General features: G+C 47.0%; 1 protein-coding gene across 1 annotated transcript in view; it reads right to left on the bottom strand.

Moving 5' to 3' along the window:
- FAM227A (family with sequence similarity 227 member A) overlaps positions 1 to 26,553 on the bottom strand; it is a 70,671-nt gene extending 44,118 nt beyond the window's left edge. Inside the window, exons 1-9 of the mRNA XM_045875987.2 lie at positions 26,082 to 26,553; positions 22,256 to 22,490; positions 20,195 to 20,277; positions 14,169 to 14,238; positions 13,525 to 13,601; positions 11,747 to 11,893; positions 4,092 to 4,193; positions 3,505 to 3,609; positions 1,230 to 1,353 (exon numbers count right to left, since the gene is read on the bottom strand). Of these exons, the coding sequence (XP_045731943.1) occupies positions 1,230 to 1,353; positions 3,505 to 3,609; positions 4,092 to 4,193; positions 11,747 to 11,893; positions 13,525 to 13,601; positions 14,169 to 14,238; positions 20,195 to 20,277; positions 22,256 to 22,397 (850 nt within the window). The 5' untranslated portion in view covers positions 22,398 to 22,490; positions 26,082 to 26,553. The remainder of the gene's footprint in view (positions 1 to 1,229; positions 1,354 to 3,504; positions 3,610 to 4,091; positions 4,194 to 11,746; positions 11,894 to 13,524; positions 13,602 to 14,168; positions 14,239 to 20,194; positions 20,278 to 22,255; positions 22,491 to 26,081) is intronic.
- Positions 26,554 to 26,575: the final 22 nt, after the last annotated feature.

The following is a 26,575-nucleotide window of genomic DNA, read 5'->3' as shown; positions in this document are numbered from 1 at the left end:
AAAGCCAAAGCAATTTTGAAAATAAGCAAAGCTTATTGAGAGTAGACCTTAAGTCTTCTCACCATAACAACAAAATGGTAATTATGTGTGAAGGATGTGCTAACTAACCTTATTATGGTTAACATTCCCCAATATGTACATGCATCGAATTATCACTTTGTGCATCTTAGACTTACACAATGTTATATGTCAATTATAACAATATAGCTGGGAGGAAATTTTTCCCTAACTGATTAGAATGCTCACTGGGCCTAGACTATCTGTAAAACCATATGGCCTTGGCTGAACACCTGCTTTCCTGGAATTTTGGTATATGATAGACAGAGGTGTCTACGTGACCGGCCCCCAATATAAACCTTGGGTGCTGTGTCTCTAGTAGGCTTCCCCAGGCAGAAACATCACACGTGTTGCTACATCTTTGCTGCAGAGGGATGAGAGTGCTCTGCCCAAGTCCTCATGGAAGGGAGAGAGCAGAAGGAAGCCTGCACATGAGTTCCTCCAGACTCTGTCTTTTCCCCTCAGAGTATTCCCTGGCTGGGTATCCTCACTACACTGCTGTAATCTTAGCCGTAAATATAACTACATGCTGAGACTGTGAGTTCTCCCAGCAAATATCCTAATGCAGGATGAACTTGGAGACCCCCAAGACAGTAGGAAATGTAAAGAAGTGCTTACTTAGCACAGTACTTAGTACACAGGAACCTCTCAATAGGTAGTAGATGTTAATAACCTTAGAAAATAGCTAGGTCGAGAAGAGGGGAGTAGGGAACAGGAGTGAAAAGTAGTTAAAAGCAAACATCAGCCTGGCACAGTGTGTGCCAAGGACAAGGGGACAAGGGGACCACGGTTAGGCCACATGGGGTCACTGGGGAGTAGAAGGGTGGAATCATCCAACCAGCATCTGCTTTTGGGCTCCTGAGCCTCTAGGTCCATCAGTCCACAGCACATGGCCAACTAACCTCTGCTGAAACCTGCTTCCTGCAGATCACTGGACACAAAGAGGGGGCGAGGAATGTCTCAGAACTGTTTTTGTTTTTGTTTTTGTTTTGTGGAAGCAGGGTAATCAGTACTCCTGGAGGCTCTAACCGCACACCTTCCGTTCTTTGATGTCAGCAAGAAAAAAGGACAAATGCCTCAGTGAAGGATGTGATGGCAAACCACACACCTAGGCTCAGGCAGAAAAGTGTTTCCAGAATCTCTTTCCCCAGGATGAAGCAGCCCCCTCTTACCTGAAATCCACAGGCTCATCGTGTTACAGATGCTCGATTTGAATTCGTGCGTGTTGAACCAGGATTGCGGGAAGCAGCAACAGAAGCTGGTGTACACAGCTTTACTCAGCAGCGTTGGCAACTTCTGGGGGTGGGGGGGAGGGGGGGAGCAGAGCTCAGGCAACATTCTGGACATCTCCACACCCAGAAAAGAGCTCCTGACTGCAGAAAGGATCTGTGATAAAACTCTGCCTGATATCGCACTGCCTTCCATTCATGGGGAGGCGCAATTTCCATCTGCTGCTGGCCCACATCTTGGTGGACTCCTTACCCTGAGAACCACACCTCAAACCTCATGAGATGCTTGACCACCAACCTCCCTCCCCCACCCCCCACCCCCAGCTCCTCTGCTTGTGGGTCGGTGGCTCAGCCCCTTCTGCCACCCAGCCAAAGAATAGCGCAGAGGACAAGATACATTTGACCTGCCCATCTTGCTACCTCCCAGAGATAACAGGAAGTACTACTACTGTTATTTTTTTCCCTATGCATAGGTGGTACTGTTGTTCCTTCTTAACTATGGTTGATTGCAAATTATACATTTATATCCGGCCTTATTCATTTAACAATATAGTAGTTGTATAATATAATAAACAATATAATAAACAACAAAAGTCCTCAGGTTGTTATCAACTCTTGGGAATTTTTTTTCCCCAAGAATGACCTTCATAATATTGGGCTGAGTAGGCATACCAAAATTTCCTTCTACATCCCCCATCAATGGATGTTGTCTCGTTTCTAAGACTTTACATTACAAATTATGTGGAATAATTACTTTTATTTGTTAACCTAACTCTGGGGCGCCTGGGTGGCTCAGTTGGTTAAGCGACTGCCTTTGGCTCAGGTCATGATCCTGGAGTCCCGGGATCAAGTCCCGCATCGGGCTCCCTGCTTGGCAGGGAGTCTGCTTCTCCCTCTGACCCTCCTCCCTCTCATGCTCTCTCTATCTCATTCTCTCTCTCAAATAAATAAATAAAATCTTAAAAAAAAAAAAAATGTTAACCTAACTCTGTGGCACATAGCAGGCAGTCAAAAATTTGTGTAAAGCATGAGGGAAAGCAGCTTTTCCTGAGTATTCGATTATGACCTCCAGAAGATGGAATCATGATAGTAATTATAGTGGCTATGATGCGCTGGGGGCTTCTCAGGTGCTGGGGATATGTCAGGTGCCTTACAAACATCATCTCATTTAATCCTTAGGACAACTCAGTGAGCGAGGCAGTATTATCCCCATTTTATGGATGATGAAACTGAGGCACGGAAAATCTAATTGACTTGGTAGGCGGACACTTAACTATTGTAAGCACCTGGTAGCAAAAATGTATCAAGTCACTTCTCAGACTGTCAGAGTGCCATTTCCCTAGATCCTTCACAACCCCAGGAATCACTCTTTTTAATCCATGCAATCTAGCAGGTAAAAAGGGGTACCAAATGATTATTGTTTTAATTGGTACGTTTGACTGTTGTTAAGGGTGAACTTTTTTTCCCCATCTGTAGTTCTTCCCTGGTGAATTTCTGGTTTATGTACTTTGTCAATTGGTCCATGGGTTGTTGCATTTTTTTCTTATTGATTTATATAAGTTCTTTTTTTTTTTTTTAAGTTTGTATTTACTTAAGTAATCTCCACACCCAACGTGGGGCTCGAACTCACATCCCCGATATCAAGAGTCGAATGCGCCGCTGACTGAGCCAGCCAGGCGCACCAATTTGTAAGAGTTCTTTACATTGTGTGATGTATGTGCCACGTGATTTCTGCGGTTTCTCCTTTGCCTTTTAAATCTGACTGTGGTAATTTAAATAATTTATGTAGTTAAATCGGTCTTTGTGAATATATATATATTCATACTTTTAAAATTACATGCTTATTTAAATACCAAAGAAATATATAAAATAGAAAAGGAAGTCTCTTATAATCTCATTCCCCAGAGATAACCATTGCTAAGAGTTTGGTACGTATTTTTCCAGATTTTTTTTTCTATTCATAGGCACACATATATACATACACATACACATTTTTAAACACAGAGTTCTATAAATTGCTCTGCTTTTCACTTAAAATATACCATATACAGATCTACTTTATTTATTGTAACTGCTGCATTACAAGTCAGTGTATGGATATAGCACAACTTACTACTTACTGCCTCACAGAAAGAATGTTAAGGGCATTCTATTGGCATTTGAAGTGAAGAGATACCTAGTGTGATTTTTTTTCCTCCAAATGGTGCTTGATGCTCACTTTTAAGAGCGCCTCTTCATAGTGGGACTTGGATTCATTCAACAAGAGAAAGGCGTAGTTTTGGGCTATCCGGTCAAACAGCTTATTCTGGATCTCCTTGTTGGGCTACCAGGAATAAAAGTGCAGAAGGAGTTACTAGAGCCCCTGGTTTTAACGGGCAACGGCTGAGATGCTGAAATAGCTACTTCTCTCGTGTTTAGGAATATTATTCTTGAGATGTTTAACCTCATGTAATTTATGAAATAGTACACTAATTTTTAGATTTATAAAATAGATTTATGCGTAGAGCAGACTGTTGAAGCAAGCGCCCAAACTCTGGGCAGGGAGGTCCTGACTCTGCTCCCGGCCTTGTGGTTGACCAGCCACGTGACAGGGACCAGTTCCTGACACTCCGGGGCTACAAAACATTGTGCAGTGGCTGAAGCACAGGATGTATGGGCCAGGCGGGGGAGGGAGGAGGCAGATGGGGCTCCAGTGGGGGGGTCCACAGAATCAGAGAGGCTTCCAGCCCACATTAAAGAGGTTAGGGTTTGTTCCACAGAAAAATAACTTGAGCAAGGGAGAGAAGTGATCAGATTTGCATTTACCTGGTACCTCTCATGAAAGATCCACCAGAAGCTATCCAGCCATATGGCTCTTGGAGAAGGAGAAGAGAGAAACTTCTCTAATTCTCTATCTGAACAGAAAGACTTGAAGAGAAAAAAAAATTCACATTATTATTGCTGTTGTTTTTGAAAAACAAAAACAAAAACAAAAACATTTTTCACCTGGAGCCACAGGCCGATTCATAATCCTCTCCGTCCAAGACCCTCCTTTCCTCCTACGTTCCACAGCTTGTTACTATTACTAATCACACCATCTTCCTGCCAGTCACCTTTGGATTAACAGACTTTGGCGTCAGCTTAAAAACAACACTTACCCTTTATTTTTATTTATTTTCTTTTTAAGATTTTATTTATTTGCGAGAGAATGAGAGACAGAGAGCATGAGAGGGAGGAGGGGCAGAGGGAGAAGCAGACTCCCTGCTGAGCAGGGAGCCCGATGTGGGACTCAATCCCGGGACTCCAGGATCATGACCCGAGCCAAAGGCAGTTGCTCAACCAACTGAGCCACCCAGGCACCCCCAACACTTACCCTTTAAAGAGAGTGCAGGGGCACCTGGGTGGCTCAGTCGTTAAGCGTCTGCCTTCGGCTCAGGTCATGATCCCAGGGTCCTGGGATCAAGCCCCGCATCAGGCTCCCTGCTCCGCGGGAGGCCTGCTTCTCCCTCTCCCACTCCCCCTGCTTGCGTTCCCTCTCTCACTGTGTCTCTGTCAAATAAATAAATAAAATCTTAAAAAATAAAATAAAATAGAGTGCAGACTATTTGCCTTTCCAGCTGTTTTTACATGCTCTCATTTAACCACTATGATAATCTCCATTTTACAGATGAGGATACTGAGGGCCAAAGAGCTGAAGTCACTTGCTCAAAGTAATACAGCCAGGAAGTGGCAGAGCTAGGATTGAAACCTCTAACTCCAGGCCCCTGCCCCAAGCTCTCACCTACTTCAATCAGCAGCGATCAGCAAATACAGATACTATACAAATGCAAATCACTGGACCAAGAGATTCTGCTGGGTTCCTAGTAAGCCTAAAATTAGAATAGAATTATCAGTGAACTCAGAGGGGCAGAAAATTCAGACTTCATTGTGATGCAACATGGTCTTGAACCTTATTCTGATTCCAAAGCTACTGTCTTAATAATATAATAATATGTTAAGCGGCTGCTTTCAGCTTAGGTATGATACCAGAGTCCTGGGATGGAGCCCCACACCAGGCTCCCTGCTCAGCTGGGAGCCTGCTTCTCCCTCTCCTCCCTGCTTGTGCTGTCTCTGTCTCTCTCTCAAATAAGATCTTTAAAAAATATATATATGATGAGGGAACAGAAGGCAAGCTGAGGACAAAGCAGAAGCTGACACCTCACTCCCCCATGGGATATTTGTGACATTCCTCAGGCACTCCTGGCTGCCTTAAAGCTAAGGAAAGGAAAAACAACTTACAGAGATCACAATCCTGCAAGACTTGAGCCTCACTCAGTTTACAAATGACTTAGCAATCTACAAGAACAAAGCATTTCTATCAATGACCTAGCTTCCAGAAGGAAATGTAGATACAATTAAATGCCCTTATACCTGCAACCCACTGAGGGCAAAATGTAATGTTCCTCCGGGAAGTTCCCACCTATCTTAATGTTAATGCCTTAACTTGACAATGGCAAGGCCTCCAGTATCTTGTAGGTCCTCTTTAACATATGAAAATCCTTTTGAAAACCTCCCTTTTCCTTACCTCTCCTAACTCCTGAGTATATATAATCAGCTACCCCTCACAACCCTGTGCAGCAGCTCTTTCTGCCCACAGGTCCTGTCCCCATGCTTTAATAAACCACCAAGGAACTGGTGAAGAAACTATCAAGAATTCCTTCTTGGTCTTCGGTTCCAGACCTTACCTCACTGATATCCCAAAACCACATCATTCATATATATATACATATATATATGAATGAATATATATATTCATATATTTGTTGAATGCTTACCATGTGTTGGGCATTGGGCTATGCACATTCCCTCCTTATCTCACTTCATTTTCCACAATCTATGTGGTAGATACCACAGGTATCCCCGGTTTATAGAAGAGGGATTTTGGATTGAAAGGTTAAGATTCTTGCCTAAGCTCACATGGCCCGGGAGGCTCTGAAGCAGGCAGCCTGACCCCAGAAACACCACACAGGCTGCCCCTTAGCATTATGAAGAGCAAAGAGATCCCACTCCTGCTCCCCTCCTGGATGCAAAGGGAGAGACCTCTGGTCTCCCTTCGGGCCCACGGAAACGGAGGGCATGGTGCATTGATAAGCAAGCCTCCCTCATTAGCAGGGAGCTCTCTGAGCCCTGCTCTTTGCTTTGTCTTTTTCACCATTCCTCCTGTTCCTTAGAGAAAAAGTAGAGTTGGAGCAGTTAAAGAGCACCGACTCTGGTACCAGACTGCCTGGATTCAAATCCAGCTCTTACACTTAAAAGCTGTGTGACCTTGAGCAACGTTCTTGAGCCTGTATATGCTCAGTTTCCCCATCCAGATGAGATAGGGAAACTGAGACTCCATAGAAAATCTGCTTTTTGCTCCTTTTCCTGCTTCTATTCTTGCTAGGACGTGCACTGCCCACTTTACACAAGCCTCATAACACAAACAGTGTCCTCCTTGCAAAGGACAAGGAGTTGATGATTTCTCTAGAGCAGACGACATCTAAGGAAGGACCAGGTAAGAATGACTGGACGTGCCATTATATGCGTGTTCCAGACCACTGGAATTCCCGGCTCCAAGGAATAACATCTGGGCCTTTGTCATTGTTCAAACCAGTTCCTGGCTGCCTGCAAGGACACATACACCAGACCACCACCTTCAACAAAAACCCCAGACCCTCAACATAGACAAGACTCATATCCCCTTTCCTTTCTGAGTCTCCCAGGCACTCTGTCTCCACCTGCACTCTCTTAATACCTTCAACAAACTCTGCTTTCACTTCCTGCTGGCTTGGGTTTGATTTCTAGCCTGTGAGCAGCCAGGGCCCCTCTTGGCTGGACCCGTGGGACCCCCTCTGGGTCCTGGGAGGCAGCCTGCCGACATCACAGGGAATGGAGAGTGATAGTCCCCACCTCAAGGACTGATAAGATGATTCAATGAGCAAGTGACACATACAAAGTGCTTGGAACAGTGCCAGGCCCAGAAACACTCGCTAAGGGCGTGCTAGTTCTTATTTATTTATTTACTCATACTCCTGTTTCTTTTTTTTTTTTTTTTAAGATTTTATTTATTTATTTGACAGAGAGAGAGAGACAGCAAGAGAGGGAACACAAGCAGGGGGAGTGGGAGAGGGAGAAGCAGGCTTCCCGCTGAGCAGGGAGCCTGACGTGGGGCTTGATCCCCGGACCCTGGGATCATGACCCAAGCCGAAGGCAGATGCTTAATGACTGAGCCACCCAGGCGCCCCTCCTGTTTCCTTTCAAAAAGGATTTCATTTCAGCCCTTCAACAGTTATTTACTGAACACCTACTAGGTGCTTGGATGGTGATGGGAGAGTCCTTGCCCTGGAGATGTTCCCAGGTGAGCAGACATTTATAATCTAGTGTGATGGGGGCCCTGAGAGAAGGAATCCAGGGGGATAAGGAGCCCAGCAGGGCAGCTAACCTGTGCTTGGGGTACCGGGAGAGGCTCTGAGAGTAAGAATGACTGCTGAAGAAGGGAGAGCTGAGAGCTGCACAAACAGGAGAAAGCATGTGCTGAGTTGGGAAACAACAGGACACATTTGGGGAACTTCAAGGGGTTTCTGTGCCGTGGAAGGCGCTGGGTGTGGGCGCTGGGAGGCCAGGCAGGAGTCAGGCTATGAGGCACCTGGGGGCTGGGACCAAGGGTTTGTTCTGCCACCGGACAGGGGGCAGGGGGACAGCCAGCACTGAAGAATTTTCAACAGGGCATGACCACCATGAAGCTGTTGTTCTAGAAAGATCCCTGGAAGCCGCACAGAAGGTGCATCAGAGGGGATTGAGATGGTAAGGTCGACGGCATGCTGAGCAGTAGGTGCAGTGATCCAGACGGGAAAGTGTGGGGCCTGAACTTGGCAGTGGCAGTGGGAAGGAGGAGGAGATACAGTAAAGATAGTAGCTGAGTCTCAGTGACGGATCGGATGCAGGGGCGCGGGCCAGGGAGGAGACTGGCTAATGCTCGGGCGGAAGGCTGTGGTTTTCAAGACAAGAGGAGAAGCAGGTCTGATGAGTCTGAGAAGTCAGAGCCAGCAGGGCCGGTGGTGGAGGAATATGGGAGTCGGGAGCACAGCTCAGAATATGGGAGTTGGGAGCACGGTGGGGAGCCTTGTGTGGGGAGAAGAGGACTCCTGCCCACCCTCCGCTGTCCCCATGAGTCTGTGCAGAGGGAGAAGACAGAGCAGAGGCAGGGGTCCTAAAGAACGTGGGCTTGGAAGACCCAAGCGTGCTGCTTGAGTAGATGGAGAAGCTACCACAGAAACCAAGGAAGGACAGAACTTCTGAGTGCAGGGAGTCGTCCTCTGGGTCAGTTCCACAGAGAGGTCGTCTAAAGTAATGACAGAACACACCCTTTGGACTTGGCCCTGTGAGAGCGAAGGGTGGACGGACTCGGGCCACGTCAGGGACAGGAACGGGGCAGGCTGCAGCAGCACTGAAAGAGGGCGGCAGTGAGAAGCGAGGGCAGCAAGCGTGGGCAGCTCTTCGCATCCCAGGTGAGGCTCAGTGCCAGGCTGGCGCCCATCACTGAACAAGGGAGCCAGGCCTTTGATCCTCATGGAGCTCATCGTCTAGCGATGGCCTCCAGAGTCTCTGAAGCAGAGGCAACTTGGGCTGCCAAGAGAGGGGGAGAAGTGACGGAGGAGAGGGTGTGAGGAGGCAGGGAAGGGCTTGTGATGGCCCTGAGCAGGATGGAAGAGGGTCCTTTTAAAGGTACGACACAGGGGCGCCCGGCTGGCTCAGTCGGTGGAGCGTGAGACTCTTGGTCTCGGGGTTGTGAGTTGGAGCCCCCGTGGTGGGTGTATTGGGTGAAGGAAGGGAGATTCCTTCAATAAATAAAACTTTAAAGAAACAATAAGATAAAATCTTTAAAAAAATAAAATAAAAATAACTGTAAGACACAAATTGCCTTGAGTTTCCTGGGAGCTAAAGAAAAGCATTAGTTAGAAGCATTAGTTATAAGACGAAAAGCATGCCAGGAGATGCACAGGTTTTCTGGGGGATTAAGGAGAACATTCCCCATGGGCCCTCCAAAATGGGACATTAAATAACAGTGGTCACTGTCCTTGGGGCTAGCCACCTTGCAGATGGAACATGAGTGCGTGTGGTTGTGCCAGGGGGCAGGAAGGTCACGCAGGGACAGCAGATCCATGAAACATACAATCTATTTGTTCTCAAGTCTTTCTTCTATTTATTTCTTTATTTTAAAAGTTTGTTATTTATTTAAGTAATCTCTACGCCTCTTGTGGGATTTGAACTCACGACCCCAAGATCAAGACTCGCATGCTCTTCTGACTGAGCCAGCCGGGCGCCCCTTTCTTCTTTTTAAAGTACAGAAAAGGGAGGAAGAAAGAGCTATAGCCTTATCACTCAGCGAACATTGGTAATATCTATGTATGGTTTCATCCCCAGATTTTCCCGTGTGTGTACTTATGGAACATCATATTGTAGAGTTTTATATACTGATATTTTTCATTTAACATCACAGCATAGCAAAATACACTTTTTATAAACACTCGTTTCAATGGCTAAGTAGTCCATGATATATGTACCCAAAATGACTGAGCTGGCCTTCTATTAATCATCCTTAAACTATTTCTAAAAATGCTGATAATAGACACTACCATTTTTTGGGAACTCATGACTTACTAAGCACTGTGCCAAGTGCTTTTCATTTTTTAAAAGGATTTATTTATTTATTTTAGAGAGAGGGTGTGTGTGTGCGCTTGTGAGCGGGGTGGGGGGTGAGGCATGCAGAGGGACAAGCAGACTCACGCTGAGCGTGGAGCCCGACAAGGGGCTCCATCCCGGGACCCAGAGATCAAGACCTGAGCCGAAACCAAGAGTCGGACGATTAATCGACTGAGCCACCCCGGCGCCCACTAAGCGCTTTTTATACCCTTAAATAAGATCCTTATGGTATTTAATTTTACAATGACACCTCTAGGTAGAGACTGCTCCAATCCGTATTTTATAGAAGAAACTAGAGCCCAGAGAGCTACTTTCCAGGTCCTTGCTATCATACATGACCATGCAAGGAACATCTTTTTACATTGTCTGGGGCAAATGTGATGCTCTGAGTGCCGGCCACTCCTCCACCTCCACGCTGGCTGAGGACAGCAGGGGATCAGGTACCGGACCCCAGAGCCACCACTGCCTGGTCAAAGGCAGCTGTCCACTTGCTGACTGCAGCCCACGCTGGACCCATGCACTGGAACTCCAGCAAACACCATCACCATGCTGGGCAGTGACTGGCCTGAACAGATCATCACTCTTAGGAAGTCTGAATGCCAGACACCGAGGAAGGAGACAGATGGGACTGACTTAGAGGCAGCGCTGGAGAGAAGGCAGCAGGGAGAACAGGTGAAGAAGAGAGGAGGGGGTGAAGGAAGGGCGGGGAGAGAACAGGAGGGAGGGAGAGGGACAGAGGGACAGAGGGAGGAAGAGGAGGAGGAGAGAGAGATGGGGGAGTGAGGGGTTTGAAGCACCAGTGGGAAGCGCAGGTAGTTAAGACTAAGAAGCTGGGTCCCGGGAACAGTGGGGTGACTAGTTAGGAGCCAAGGGGACACACCAGTTAGTGAACAATCGTGAAGGGCACTGAGGCACAGCTGTAGGGCTACAGATACCATTTCCTGGGCTTCCTACCCTCCCCACACCTCCTTACACTCTTCCCCACCCCGAGTGGACAGTGCTGTCTCACACCTGTTCTGGGCCTCCGAATGCCCCCACCCTGCTTCCTAAGGAACCCAGTGCACTGCGCTCCAAGTGGTAATTCACCCCAAGGGGTACCAAGGGGTGTGGGAGGAAAATTCTAATTAATGTCTGATTTATGTACTTTCTTCTTTTTTATAAAGATTTTATTTATTTATTTGACACACAGAGAGATAGAGAACACAAGCATGGGGGAGCAGCAGGCAGAGGGAGAGGGAGAAGCAGGCTCCCCGCTGAGCAGGGAGCCCGATGCGGGGCTCGATCCCAGGACCCCGGGATCATGACCTGAGCCGAAGGCAGATGCTTACCCGACTGAGCCACCCAGGCGCCCCTAATTAATGTCTAATTTAAAAAAAAACAAGAAATTAAGATTACTAACATACAACGTAGCTATTGACAACAGAGCATGTATATCATATATAAAGAAACATACATCCTCAGGGCGCATGCTCAAAATTTCTTGCTGCTAGGATACCTGATCAAGACAGTCTGGAAACCAGTCCTCTGGGAGGAAGAATCTAGGTTTCGGAGGTAACGTGTGGGCTTGGGTTCTAATCTCGGTTCAGTCACTTGCAAACTGTGTGGCCTTGGGTGACGTACGTAGTGACGCGGACTCTGTTTCTTGGGGTATAAAACAGGGACAGTGCGTGTGCCTGCCACAGGGGTTGCTATAAAGCCGGGCCCACAGCGGGCCTCACGGAGCTGGGCGTACCAGTGAACTGCCCACTGTCTTTCCTTACCTTGCCACTAAGGGGGTTTCTCTCAGCCCGGACCACGTTGCCCACCATGTCACAGAAGTTCACCCCGTTTGGAAGCCTGTTTGGTGCAGGGCTGTTAGACGGTGTGTACTGGTAGAGCTCCACCAGCAGATCTTTATGGGCTATTTTCTGAAACAAAAGCAGAGTATGGAAATGAGGTCCGTCATTTGACAGTTTAAAACGAATACTAGGATATCTTCCCTTTTCCGTCACGAAGACAATATAACCATCTTCGAAAACACCGAAGAAAAAAAATGGGGGTGCATTCATGACCCCAGCACCTCTTCCCAAATTCCTGTTTGTGTTATTTCTATCCTCCCTTTTAGGCTCTGAGCACCTGTATACAAATATGTATGTGTAACTTCACTCACTTTACAAAACATAAACACACACACACACACACACACTCTTTAGGCCCTGCTTTCTCCACTTTAGATTTTCCACATTGCTACACTGTCTTCAAATTTATCGCTTTGGATAATAGAGCCTGTTAAGGAGATGTGCTATCGTTTAATTAACTACTCACTGATGACCTCCAAATAATATTACCACTATTAATGATTTGGAGCATATAGTTTCTTCCCTTTTAGGCTTATTTATTTAGAAATAATTTCAGAAAGAGGCAATATAATAACTATCAAAAATGTGAAAATACAGAAAATTGGAAAGAGGAAACCGATCACCATCACCCAAGGCACCTACTGGAAAGGTTCTGAGGGACTGAGCGACTTTCTTTTTTTTTTTTTAAAGATTTTATTTATTTATTCATGAGAGACAGAGAGAGAGAGAGAGAGGCAGAGGGAGAAGCAGGCTCCCAAGGAGCAGGGAGCCCGATGTGGGACTCGATCCCAGGACCCTGGGATCATGACCTGAGCCGAAGGCAGACGCTTAACCATCTGAGCCACCCAGGCGCCCTGACTGAGCGACTTTCTAACAGGGCTTTGGCCTTGGCATTGGCAGAACTCCCTGATGAACTGCTCTGACCCTGACTCAGACAACCTGGGCCCGAGGTCAGCGCCACCACTGACTAGCTGGGCCACCTTGGGCAGGGCATTCACATCTGCTCAGCCCCCATCAGAGGCAGTCTGGCACTTCTGACCCACTCTCGAGCATGGGGCTTTCTCTGCTGCGTGGAAATTTCCTAGGCTGAGAAGTGAAAACGTAACAATAACAGATGGTTTTGTGTGCTCTGGCATTTAAAGGTTTGAATATATATGACCTGGGTAGTTGAAAGAGCCAGCTTGGGAGAATCTTCACTGGGGTGGCTTCGAGGTGGGGCCAGATTGCTGCTGCAGAGGCAGAAGCCAGCCCGGCCATGGGCGGCTGGCGGGGGCTCTGCCCATCAGCCAGGTGCACGATGCTGGACAGGCCATTGACCTACTCCTGACTGTCAGCTTCCTGCGGCATCCAAGTGAAGGACATAAGTGCACCATGGTGTGAACGGGTCTCTTGGAGTGGGGCAGCACCAGGGCTCACATAAGCCCACTCTGAACTTACTGTTTCTAAGAGGAATCACCTTTGAACGCTCTACAAATAAACAGACAAATGACCTCTGGAACACCCCTCATTCTACCCTTTTGAGGGTGGTATGAGAAATTCCTGCGTTATTAAGATACCTTAAGATCCTCTAAAAAGGGGCACCCTGAGGTTTTCCTGCACCATCACCAGGCAGGTTCCAAGCGTGCCCTCCCCAGGACTAAAATATAATTTCGTGCCCAGCAGAAACCAGTCAGAAAGAGACCCAGCAATAGATCCCTTACCCTTTTAAAAATGAAAGATCTGACATTCCTGGATTCTGAGCCTCTGCAAGTATACTCTGATTTGCTTTGACTCTTGTCTGCAGAAGAATGGAAGAGAAACAAGATGTGAGTAACCGTGGGGTCTGTCCCCTGCTGTGCGGTAATGATAGCTGTGATTTTTCACTGGGCCTGAGCTGCCAGATGCCGGCCACACTGGTAGGCTCACCGGACCCCACCTGCGCTGCTGACTCACTAAGATTCCCCTCCTGATGGGTTAGACTCCTTGCCCCAGGAGGAGCAGACAGAGCATGGGCTGTGAAGGCAGGCTGGGACCCAAATCCAGGACCCACTGCAGACAAGCTGTTCCTTCATCTGTAAACTGGGTTCAGTGGCATGTAGCCCACAGGTGGGGACATTAGGAAGATTTAACAAGGGAGTCCGAGTAAGAGCTGTGGAGCAGTGCGCCACATAGCAGGCCATCCCTAAGTGTGCTGTCCTTTCCTCCTAACTTGCCCAATGCTAGCAACTCAGACGTGAGGCTCCTTCAGAGGAGGACAAAAACATCCCCAGCTGAAACGCTGGATTCCTGCTTAACTGCATTTGAGAAACTAACGAAAGCTGAACCCCACAAAAACACCAGCAAGGCTATGAGAAAGGATTTTTGCCTCTGTCTCCTGGGCCGTCGTGACTTTTCTCTCTCAAAGCCTTCTTCTCCAACTCGAATCTCTCAATTGCCTTCAAAAACCAAAAAGAAAAGGGGCATTAAGGATTCATTAGATCTTGGAGGGGAATGGGGGTCAGAGACCAGGCCATTTCTCCTGTTGGTGTGCAAAAGGCCTGGAGAAAAGTCGGTGGCACATCTTGCTGTCTTCCCTGTAGGTGCTAGGGCCTCAGTGATCGTTGGTGTCACTGACCTCACCCCCGCAGTGTCACCACCAAAACACTCCCCCACCCCTGCCCTCTCTCACACTGCCCCTCCTCCTGGCTATGCCCCCTCTTATCTACACCTCTGAGGGGTACAGGATTTGGAATGGGGTTCCAATCAAGCTCCGCAGGTTAAAAGCTATTGTTCAGACTCTCTGTAGGGGGGCAATGATACCTACCTTCTCGGGTCCTTGTAAGGATCAGATATAAAGTGTTGAATGCATCTTAAAACTCTAGCACAGAGGCTACTATGAGCTGCTCAATAAAGGGTAATTATTATTATTATTAATCACCATACCCTTGACTTCTCAAGAGATTTCTCTTGATCTGACTCCCCCCCACCCCTAATCCCTTCTTGAGGAAAGACAAGGAAAAAAAAAATGAATGTCAGTGACCCAACAAGTTATACTGATTGTCAACCATAAGCCCAGCACTGTTCTTGGATAATAAAGTTAATGAAGAATTAGGACTCTGTGCTCTTGCCATTAGGAATTTACAATCTATTTGGACAGTCACATCAGCATACATGGGCCAATTAAGTCCCAAACTGCTGCGTTTGGGATTCGAACAAATGAGAGTAGTGTAAGTTGGAGCAGTCACAGAGGACTGCCTAGAAGAGGTGGGACATGAGTGTTGGGGGACATGATGAGGCATCTGTTTCACTTGATACACTGTGAAATGCCCCTCCAGCTTCCCATCGCCGTACCCGAAATCGGCATGTGTGCGGGTGTATGTAGATGGGGAAAGGGGTCACATTGGTAAGGCTGTCAACGCTGTTACTCCAAAAAAAGTAGTTCAAGAGAAAGCATGATGAATGAATTGGATGGATATACACCAATGTAGCAAACAGCAATGTCTCTGAGCCTTATCAGGATGCCACCGTGGCCAATATTGTGTGGGCCTTGGAAGGATGGACAAGATTTGCACACAGAGCAGGCAGGATAGATGAACACCGGAAGAAAAGCAAGTTTTAGGGGGAAATGAGAAGACCAGCATGGGGCTGTTTGCGTTTGCGATGACAGTAATACCTACAAGTGGGAAGTCAACTCCCAAACTTGGCTGATGACCAGCATGGCTGGGAAATTATTCAGACAGACCAGTTCATTAGAGAAGCTCATTCCTGACATCTGCCTTGGGTCATGAACTGTTTATTTACCAAGGCTCCTGAATAGTTCTCTATTTAAATTTTAAAAACAAGTAAGTGTTTTACAAGGTACAAAATCAAATAGTAGAGTCAAAAGTCTCCCGCCTAACCCCCCTGGCCCCCCAACACCCTTAGTTCTTGCATAGCCTTCCAGAGAAATCCTGTTCAAATGAGAGCGCACAAAACACATAGTCCTGTGTGATGCTCTTTTCACTTTTAGTTTTTGTTTGTTTTTTTAAAGATTTTATTTATTCATTTGAGACACGGAGATACAGAGACAGAGAGAGAGCATGAGCAGGGAGAGAGGCAGAGGGAGAGGGAGAAGCAGGCTCCTTGCTGAGCCAGGAGCCCGATGTGGGGCTCGATCCCAGGACCCTGGGATTATGACCTGAGCCAAAGGCAGACGCTTAACCGACTGAGCCACCCAGGCGCCCCACTTTTAGTCTTTTTTTTTTTTTAATTTTATTTATTTGAGAGAATGAGAGAGAGAGAGAGGGAGCATGAGTAGGGCGGAGGGCAGAGGAAGAAGGAGAAGCAGACTCCCCAGCTGAGCAGGGAGCCCAACGCAGGACTTGATCCCAGGACCCCAAGATCATGACCCGAGCTAAAGGCAGATGCTCAACCGACTGAGCCACCCAGGCACCCGTCACTTTTAGTTTTTAAAAACCTCCCAGGGGAGTCTGATGATCAGTTAGGTCTCAGTGTCATTGCTCCAGGTAGCTGGGAATATGAGGCTGAAGTACAGGAGAGAAGCTAGAATTTGCAACCATTATCATTCATTCCACAAATATTTCCTGAGCACCTGCTAAAGGCCAACGCCATGCCCATGTCAAGGATGCAGTGGTGAGCAGTGACTGCCATCCCTGCCTTCCAAGGGCTCGAGGATTAGTGGGGAGAAGCCAGTGATTATGAGGTGATGGGTGCTGCCGTGGGGAGGGACAGTAGGAGCACCTACGCTAGTCCTGGGGTGGAGGATGCGGGGAAGGCCTTTCCAGAGTAATGAGCTACAGGCAGAGAGCAGAAGGGAGGAAGGCTGGAAAGGAGAGCTAAGCAAGGTTCATGGCCAGAGATGAGGGAAACCCACACTTAGGGCATGGAAGAGGGAACAGAAATAGGACATGGTCATGTGGGATGCAGGGAGGAGGATCTGGGGCTTACTCATTTATTAGTATGCATCTATAAAGCACTTCCGCACCAGGTTCCGTGCTAGATGCCGGCCGGCAGGGCAGCATGGAGGCTGGAGAAACCAGTCTGGCCAAGGTGCTGACTCAGGAGAAGTGGTCACGCCTGGTGAATAAAGGGCAGGGTGAACTGTAGCCAACAGAGGTTGGGCAGGGTAGCCTGGGATGGGCTCCGGGGGCAGAAGGCAGACCTGACAGAGCTGACCAGCTACTTGGGCAGAGAACAGGAAGGACAGGCAAGGGGTCCCTTCCTCCAGGTCATAGGAGGACCCAAGGTTGCTCGGGCCAGTCCCTTCCTGGTTCTGACTAGCAACAGAGAGCACCTGAGGAGATATGCCAAGGCTGGGCAATCTTGAAAAGCCACCGGATCCTGCTTCTGGGAGCAAAATATTCTCTTTCCTGCTTTTTAAAATTATCATTAAAAAAACCCCAAAAAACACAGAATTGACATACAAATACATTTCTGTTGTAAAATACCCAAACACCACAGAAGTATTTAGAGTAAAAAACGGTTTTACTTGCCTTCCATCCCACCCCCCTTTCCAGAACTGACCCCATTGACTGTGTGTATCCTTCCAGACTTTTCTCCTACACGTTTGTACATATAGAATGTCCCTCCTGTGAGCCAGGCACTCTTCTCTGCCCTGATTTAAGGGTCTTTGTGAGTTTTAACTCCTCTAGTTCTTGCAACAGCCCCGTGAGGGAGATACTTTATGACTGTTATCCTCATTTTCTAGAAAAGAGATTCACAAAGGTTAAATAATTTGCCTAATGTCACAAGGCGAGAAAACAACAGAGCAGGAATTTAAAGCTGGACAACCTCATTCTGGATCCTGTGCCTCTAGGGCTCTGCTCTCTCCCACAGATACGTCACAGGTTGCTTAATGTCCATGCAATCACGCAGATACGCGCACACGCACACAAAAGGTTGCTTAATGTCCATGCAATCACTCCAAATAGCGTGTGTGTGTGTGTGTGTGTGTGTGTTTTGCCTTTAGTCACAATTCAATTGCTGGGGGAGGGCGACTGAAACTAGTGGTCTCATTGCTGCAGGAGTAAACAACAGCTTAACCTCTGTGAAAGACAATTTGACTATTTACCAAAATCTGAAATTTCAATTCTAGGACTCTCCCTGCAGAAATACTTGCAAATGAACCCCAAGATACATATACAGAAATATTCACACGTTCACTCTGATGAAAATACCACGCAAATATTTAGCAAAATGGAATAGTTGAATTAATTATGCCACATCCCACGTATAGAATATCATGCAGCCACAAAAAGAATGGGGCAGGTCAACAGTACTGACTTTGAAGAATCTCCAAGAGATATTTATGCTAAAAGTAACTAAAAGTAAATGAATAAGAAAAAAAAAAACCAAAGCAGGTTAAAAAACAGTATTTATGGTATGACCCTACTCACATTAAAAAAAGAAAACAATAACCCTAAATATATGTGTTCTACATTTTTAAATGTATAAAAAAACTTCTGGAAGGATACATACCAAACAATTAATTATGGTCACCTCTAAGGAGGAAAATAGGGCTGGGAGTGAAATGACTTTCACAGTTTACTTATATACTCGTAGATGGTTTGAGTTATTTATTTATCTATTTATTTGTTCAAAAAGTATTTATTTTTGGGGGGTGCCTGGGTGGCTCAGTCGTTAAGCGTCTGCCTTCGGCTCAGGTCATGATCCCAGGGTCCTGGGATCGAGCCCCGCATCGGGCTCCCTGCTCAGCGGGAAGCCTGCTTCTCCCTCTCCCACTCCCCCTGCTTGTGTTCCCTCTCTCGCTGTATCTCTCTGTGTCAAATAAACAAATAAAAATCTTTAAAAATAAATAAATAAAAATTATTTTTTATTTTTTAGAGAAAGAGAGTGTGTGAGCAGGGGGTAGGGGTGCAGGAAGAGGGAGAGAGAGAGAATCCCAAACAGACTCCACGCTGAGAGCCAAGCTTAATGTGGGGCTCGATCACACGACCCTGAGATCATGACCTGGACCTTGGACATTCAACCAAGTGAGCCATCCAGGAGCCCCAGTTTGAGTATTTTAGAATAAACATACATCCCTTGCCATTTAAATTAAAACAAAACAAAAAGATGGACTCAAGAGATGAACTGACCCCTAAAGTCAGCGCTAGAAAAGTTGGGGGAGAGGGTGAAGCTGAAACCTGTGGAGACAATCACCAGCTCAGAGCCCCAGGGACAGAGGGACTTGGTGGAAAGCAAGCTGCCAAGGGGGGTGGGGTTAGGAGCTTTAATCGGAGTGAACTGGCAGAAAATATTTGCAAAAGACACATCTGGTAAAGGGCTGTTCCCCAAAATATGCAAACAATTCTTAAAACCCACCCATAAGAAAACAAACAACTCAATCAAAAAATGGGGCAAAGACTTGCACCCCCACCTAAGAAGATTGACAGATGGTAAGCAGGCATATGAAAAGATGTTCAATAGCACATGTCATTAGAGAATTGCAAATTCAAACAACAAGGAGATATCGCTATATACTGATTAGAATGGTGAAGATCCAGCCTGCAGACAACACCAAATGCTGGTGAGGATGGGGAGCAACAGGAGCTCTTATTTGTGGCTGCTGGGAATGCAAAGTGGTACAGCCACTTTGGGAGACAGTTTGGTGGTTTCCTACAAAACTCAACATACTCTTACCAGATGGTCCGGGAATCACGCTCCTCATTATTTACCCAAATGAACTGAAAATATATGTCCACACAAAACCCTGCACATAGATGTTCACAGCAGCCTTGGGTGTAATTGCCAAAACTTGGAAGCAAACAAGAGGTGAACAGGTAAATAAACTGTGGTGCATCCAGAGAAAGGAATATTATTCAGTGCCAAAAAGAAATGAGCTATCAAGCCATGAAAAGATATGGCGGAACCTTAAATGCCTATTACTAAGTGAAAGAAGCCAGAGTACTGTAGGGTTCTAACTCTAGGTCATTCTGAAAAGGTAAAACTATGGAGAGAGCAGAAAGTTCAGGTGTGGTGAGGAGTCGGCGGGGGTGAAGAGGAGGAGCACAGAGGATTTTTAGGGCAGTGAGACTCTTCTGTACGATACTACAAAGGTGAATATATGTCATTACACATTTCTCCCCACAGAATGTACAGCACCAAGAGAGAACCCTAATGTAAATGACAACTTTGGGGTGATAATGATGTGTCCATGCAGGTTCATCAATTGTAACAAATGTACCACTGTGGTGATGGGGATCTTGCCCATGCGTTGGGACAGGGGTATATGGGAACTCTGTACTTTCAGCTCAATTTTGCTGTGGACCTAAAACTCCTCCAAAAAAATTAAGTTTGCTAAGTAATAAAATATCTTTGAGATCTCTATTGTGCAAATGTGCTTTCAAATAAATGGGGGAGCCCCCAGAGCCCTTCCTGCCGGGAAGCCTCGTCTCAGCACCCATAACTCACCAGGCTGTTGGCCAACAGGCTGGGACTCAGATCGAGCTCAGCAATCCTTTGGTTCACCCGGTGTATGGAGCCAATAAGGCAGCCTGGGAGGGGGGTCTGCTAAGGAAACACTCTGGGTACTGATCACACAGGCATGGGGCAGGCTAGCCTAGCTCACTCTCTTTCTGAGCTGTCTCTCTACTTAACTATTTTCTTTACAAACATTCACACTTCTTTTAGCGTTTTAAAGGAGTTGCTTTATGAATTCTAGATGAAAATTAACCATATCCTAGACACCTTAGAAAATATAAAAGGAATCATCCATTAGGCTACCACACTAACAACTTCTGTTAGGATTTGGGGAGATTTCCTTCCAGTATTTTTTATATACATACCTTTTTACATAATTATCGTCTCAGTGAATGCCTACTTTAGGACTCTGACTTCTCTTCCACTCGTTACTATGATCATTTTCCATAAAGCTAAATAATCCTAATAATATTTTATATATTTATATTTTTTTAAAGACTGTATTTATTTATTTGACAGAGAGACACACGAGAGAGGGAACACAAGCAGGGGGAGTAGGAGAGGGAGAAGCAGGCCTCCCGCCCAGCAGGGAGCCCAATGCGGGGCTTGATCCCAGGACCCTGGGATCATGACCTGAGCCAAAGGCAGACACTTAACTACTGAGCCACCCAGGTGCCCCAATCCTTGTAATATTTTAAATGGCATTATGAATCCATTTAGAGAATGCACCTTAACGCACTTAATTGTTCATGGCTATTGAATATTTAAGTTGTTCATAATTTCTTACAATTAAAAATAATGCCGTGATGCACATAGAGAGCTGTTTCTGTATTTTGGATTATTCCTTCAAGGGAGATTTTCAGGTGAGGGATGACTGGGTCAGAGGGTATCTTGACCTTGTTTATCACTGTTGAAATCTCTGCTCGGCTCAAGGGCCCCTCTTGTTACCCTCTCTGTGCTTGCGTTTCTTTCTGTCTTGGCCTCAATTGGTCTAGGATATATCTTCTATAGAAGCCCCATAATCCTATCACTCCTCACTGCCTCCACATAAAGCAGGGTTCACTCTTATTTCCATTACCCTCAAGGGTTCTTACAGATGGAGGATACTTGACAAATGAAGATGCCAAGGAGGGACATGACAAATCACAGGAAGTGAAATGGGTTAGTTAGGTTGAGATGAGTGAGGGATTAAGAAGAAAGAGGGGACATTAGAAAAAGGCCTGGGAAAGTGAGTCCCTGAAGCAGACCCTGATGGGATCGCTTGTGCTCATCTCGAGAGGGGTCCCTGAGAGGTGCAGAAGGAGAGGGGATGTAGAGGGACACATGCAGCAGCAGGACTCGAAGGTCAATGAGCTCTTGATGAGATGAGACGACCTGGGGTTATTTATAACCCGAGAGGGTTATTTGCCGGATGAGCTCTAAGGTCCTCCAGAGATGGGCTTCTGAGGGTCCCTGGCAGAGAGTGCAGAGTCAGAAGTGAGATGTGGATCAATGAAAGCAGGGCTAGAGAAGTCAGATGCTGGAAGAGCCTGGGGCGGGGGCGGGGGCGGGGGCGGGGTGGGGGGATGCCAGAAAGGGCAAACTCGGAGCCCAAGCAGAAGGTGGGGCAGGTGATGAGGCGAGGTCAACTGGAGTGAGAACACCAACAACAAAGTTGGGTCTTCAGCTCACCTATCTGGGGGCAGAGGGCTACACCGGGACTTCTTAGTTGCTATCTATAATTCTTTGGAAGACAGAAGAGAAAGAATGAGACGATGGAAAAAAAAAAAAAGAGCTTTTTTTTTTCATCTTCTTCCCCATTCTTTCAACAAATGTTTCCCTGTACTTCTTCCTCTGGGGCCCTGATTATCCTAGAAAAATAAACTCAAATCAAACAATCCGTCACAGTCTCACAGGTTCTTTTAGAGGATAGGTAGGGCTTAACGAACTGAAAAAACTTAATGAGCACAGAAGGAAAGGAGCTGATCGTGCGAGTCACAGACGCAGGCGCTGGTTACCCCTCTGTGGCAGGTGCATTTGGCCTGGATTGTAGACGGCACCAAAGAAGGATACAGGGTGGGTTGTCCTCCAGACTCTTCCTCAGGGCATTTTTCACCGCATCCCGTGTCCCGAGGGAGACGGTCAGGTGCTCATCCACGGGCACCACTGGCAAGGCAGTGACATTGATGACATCCATGTTCCTGAAATAAGCCATTGTCCAGTTTCTTGTAAAAGGACAAAACAGTAAGTTTCCACTTAAGAGCCTCCCATTTCCTACTCCAATCTTGTTCTCTGTTCCACCAGCCTCCTGGAAATCACAGATAACATAGAACGTCTTAGAAAACACAACCACGGGGTGCCTGGGTGGCTCAGTCGTTAAGCGTCTGCCTTCGGCTCAGGTCCTGATCCCAGGGTTCTGGGGTCGAGCCCTGCATCGGGCTCCCTGCTCAGCGGGGAGCCTGCTTCTCCCTCTCCCACTCCCCCTGCTTGTGTTCCTTCTCTCGCTGTGTCTCTGTCAAATAAATAAATAAAATCTTTAAAAAAAAAAAAAAAAGAAAAGAAAAGAAAACACAACCACGTTCACCTGGTAAAGCGGGGCTGATGGCAAGGCACCTGCTGCGTGCCCCATGGGGAACGGAGGCCATCGTCTGACAAGCCCTTCTGAGGGATTTCAGACATATACACTTTTCCTTTCCTGTTGATGCTCCCCCTGCCCCGCCCTGTTTCCCATGAAAATTGTTCTAGTTTTTAAAATAAGGAGACGAGAGTGATGAAAAGGCCAGGGCTCCAGGCCGCCCAGCAAACCAGTTTCCAAGTTAGAAAGGAAACCAAATCCCCATCTCTCTGAGACTCATCTGCCAAGTCAGAGATCTGGATTAGATTCCTAACACCCTTTTCAGCTCTCAGATGCTAGGACTCTGCGACTCTGGGTCTATCTCCTCAGCATGAGGCTCCTGATCTACCTGAGGCTTCCTGCTCCCTCCCAGAAAACTGGCCTCCTTACTCCTCTTCCTCCTGGCTTCGGAACACTCTGGCTGGACTGCTCTCCATGGGTCCTTGCTTATTGGCCAGGAGTTCATACTACCATCTGTGGCTCTTCCAGGGATGGAGCCCGGGGGCACAGGCCTGGTTCTAATGAAGTAAGACTCAGATCGGCCCTCAATAAGCTCATATGTAATGGAAGGAGAGGGAAAAGGTAGTTTAGGGGGAAAATTACTCCAGGAGCTCACCACATTGTCTTTTCCTCTCCTTGTGCTCGTGCTTTCTGCTCTGGCTCTTCTCCCCGGCCATACATCCTGTAGGCCTGCCCGCCTGAACTTCCTCCTGGTCCTTGCTCTGCTATGCTCTCGGTGCCTCTATGCCTTTTCACATGCTGTTCCCTCTATTCCACGCTCATCCCACGTGATATATCTTTTGGGGAAAACCTTCTTTTATAAACAGGTTTTTGTTTTTAAGTAGGTACCACGTCTAGCATGGAACCCAACCCAGGGCTTGAACTCGGGCCCCTGAGATCAAGACCTCAGCTGAGATCAAGAGTCAGATGCTTAACCAACTGAGCCACCCGGACACCCCTCTTTTGGAAAACCTTTTTTTTTTTTTAATATTTTATTTATTTATTTGACAGAGAAGAGACAGAGAGAGAGGGAACACAAGCAGAGGGAGTGGGAGAGGGAGAAGCATGCTTCCCGCAGAGCAGGGAGCCCGATGCGGGGCTCGTATCCGGGACTCCGGGATCATGACCTGAGCCGAAGGCAGACGCTTAACCGACTGAGCCACCCAGGCGCCCCTGGAAAACCTTCTTGAATTACTCCAGGCCGTTAGTTACTGCCCCTCCCCTGGGAAGTTCGGGATTCTGCTTTCATCTCTCCCATTACTGCACTTATAATTCTGAACTGGAATTATTTGCTTCCACATCTTTCTCCATTAGGCAAGTTAATTCGCAGGGATTAGGTACACTCACTAATATTTGATTCCATCTTAGACTCACTCACCGTACTTCTTTCTAGTCCGAAGAAGCTTGGGGCTGTCCCAAGTCAGCTGGATTGCAGGAAAGGCTGTCCCAGGCCCAGGTCAGTACTATTTCCTCCTTCTAGCTCCTAGCCTTTCGCTATGTAGGCAAGGGGGAGAGGGTAAGGAGGAGGCAGGTGCATTGCAGGGCTTCTCACTTTCCTCTCACCCACTCCCCAGCATGACTATGGCATGTTCTCTGAGAAGCAGGCTTACGGCGACTCTGTCAAGAAGCCTCTTTTTCTTTTTTTTTAAAGATTTTTATTTATTTATTTGACAGAGAGAGACATAGAGAGAGAGGGAACACAAGCAGAGGGATCGAGAGAAGGAGAAGCAGGCTTCCCGCCGAGCAGGGAGCCCGAGGACCCTGGGACCATGACCTGAGCCGAAGGCAGACGCTTAATGACTGAGCCACCCAGGCGCCCCTGTCAAGAAGCCTCTTGCTTTAGCTTAACATTCTTACTCATGCCGAATGGAAGAATTGGCTATTATTATGGTTCTTAAAAGAAATGTTTAAAATACACACTCTGTTCTCTTTGGAATTTTTCATCATACCCTTTTAGGTATTCTCTGAAACATGATAAGCCTTTACCGTCACTCCTTGGGGAGGGAAAAAGGATGGGGGACAAAACGAACTTCACTGACTATCTACCCTGTGGGCCTCACTGTGCTGTGTTGGGGGCAGACAAGTGGAAGAATAACAAACATTCCGCCCTCGTGTTGCACATATTCTGACACCTGGGATTTGAATGTCCCCTGTTTAAAGTTAACACGTCAAACAATTTTAATGTTTAAATAAGTTAAAACGATGCTGATTTTGGAATCAGACTTTTGTTCAGTTTAAACTTCAGCCACTCAATGACGATTTACTGAGTGCCCAACACAAGCCAGCAGTGTGCTCTTACTGGGGACAGGGTGGTGAGCTAAGCCAGACTTGATCCCTTCCTTAATGGAGCTTATGTCTACCAGGGGAGACATGCAATAATCAAATGACTATATAAATAATTGTGAATTATAACTACAACCAGTGCTTTGAAGGGAAGGATGCAGTACTGTGAGATAAGCTGATATTAGGTATGGATCTAGTCAAGGTTTGAAGGAAGAGCAGGAGTTAACTAGATAAAGGGGGATGGGGGAAATACCATCCAAGAAGAGGGGAGCGAGTGTAGACAGGTCGGAAAAGGCTAGATCTGTGTGTCACAGTAGCCACTAACCACATGTGAAATTGAGCCCTTGGAATCTGGTTAGTGTGCCTGAAGAACTGAAATTTTAATTTTAATTAATTTAAACTTAAAAACTGAAGCAGTTGATTATGTTGAAATCATTATATGTTAACACTGATTATATGTTGAAGTGATAATATTTGGGACATATGAGTTAAATAAAAGGCTCAAATTAATATAACCTTATTTTTTTTTAATCTTTAAAATATGGCTACTAGAAAATTCTAAATGACACATGTGGCCCCTGTATGTTTCCATTGGATGGTGCTGGGTTAGACCGTGCAGTTTGGTTCTAGGACATAGAATTCTCCCCTTTTCAATGCACTGAGGTGTAGTTGGAAGAAAATTGCACTTGCAGCCAGAGACCCATGGGATCAGGCTCTCATTGGATGGACGACCTGGTGCACTCACTAGGCACCCAATAAACATCCCTTGAATGGCTCTGAGTTTCTTATTTTTTCAAATGGAACCAATAATACACAGTCAGGACTTCAGGAGATCTGGCGTTGATCCTAGAGTAGTTCCCTGCCCTTGCTCACTGTGCCACTTGAAGTGGTCCCTGGGCCTCAGTTTCTCCTGCTTGTAAAAGCCGATCAGTGTCGGGACGTGGGGAGGTGGCAGTGTGCGGAAGAGGGCAGGGAGGGTCGTCGTCTGTCTGTACGTCTTACCTGAAGACACAGGCGGAATCTGACGAACTTGGGGCCGTCTCCGCCACGGGTCCTTCAGCGGACCCCGCAAAGTCCTGGATGGGACATCCGACACCTGTTGCCCCCACATGCACCAGGAAGGGGTGCCCTTTGCTTTGTGGTCGGGGAGGAGGAAGAAGAGGAGGAGGGGCGTCGGGGAGAGGCCCATTTTGCTACTGTGAGTCCTGGCGTTCTCAAGGCAACGCCAGGCGCTGTCACCACTTCCACCTTTCCCACAACAATGGAACCGTGGTGAGCCACCGCGGCGCCCGCGAGACGCCGTTACCACGGTGACGGCCCCAGGTGGCTGTGGAGACCAGACCAATGGGTTTGTGGTTCCTCTTCCCAGTCTATAGCACGGGGAACGTAAGTGACTCCAGGAGACATCCCCTCCGGAGTCTCTTTGATATACCGAGGGCAGTCCTCAAGCGTTTCTGGTGCCTCGCGTAGGCTCCCGTTGTGCACCCCACCGCGCC

This window comes from Mirounga angustirostris, unplaced genomic scaffold (assembly GCF_029215605.1).
Source record: "Mirounga angustirostris isolate CCGP_5_RB_7025 unplaced genomic scaffold, mMirAng1.0.hap1 SCAF_5, whole genome shotgun sequence".
NCBI lineage: Eukaryota > Metazoa > Chordata > Mammalia > Carnivora > Phocidae > Mirounga > Mirounga angustirostris.
This window is presented reverse-complemented; position numbering and strand designations above follow the sequence as displayed.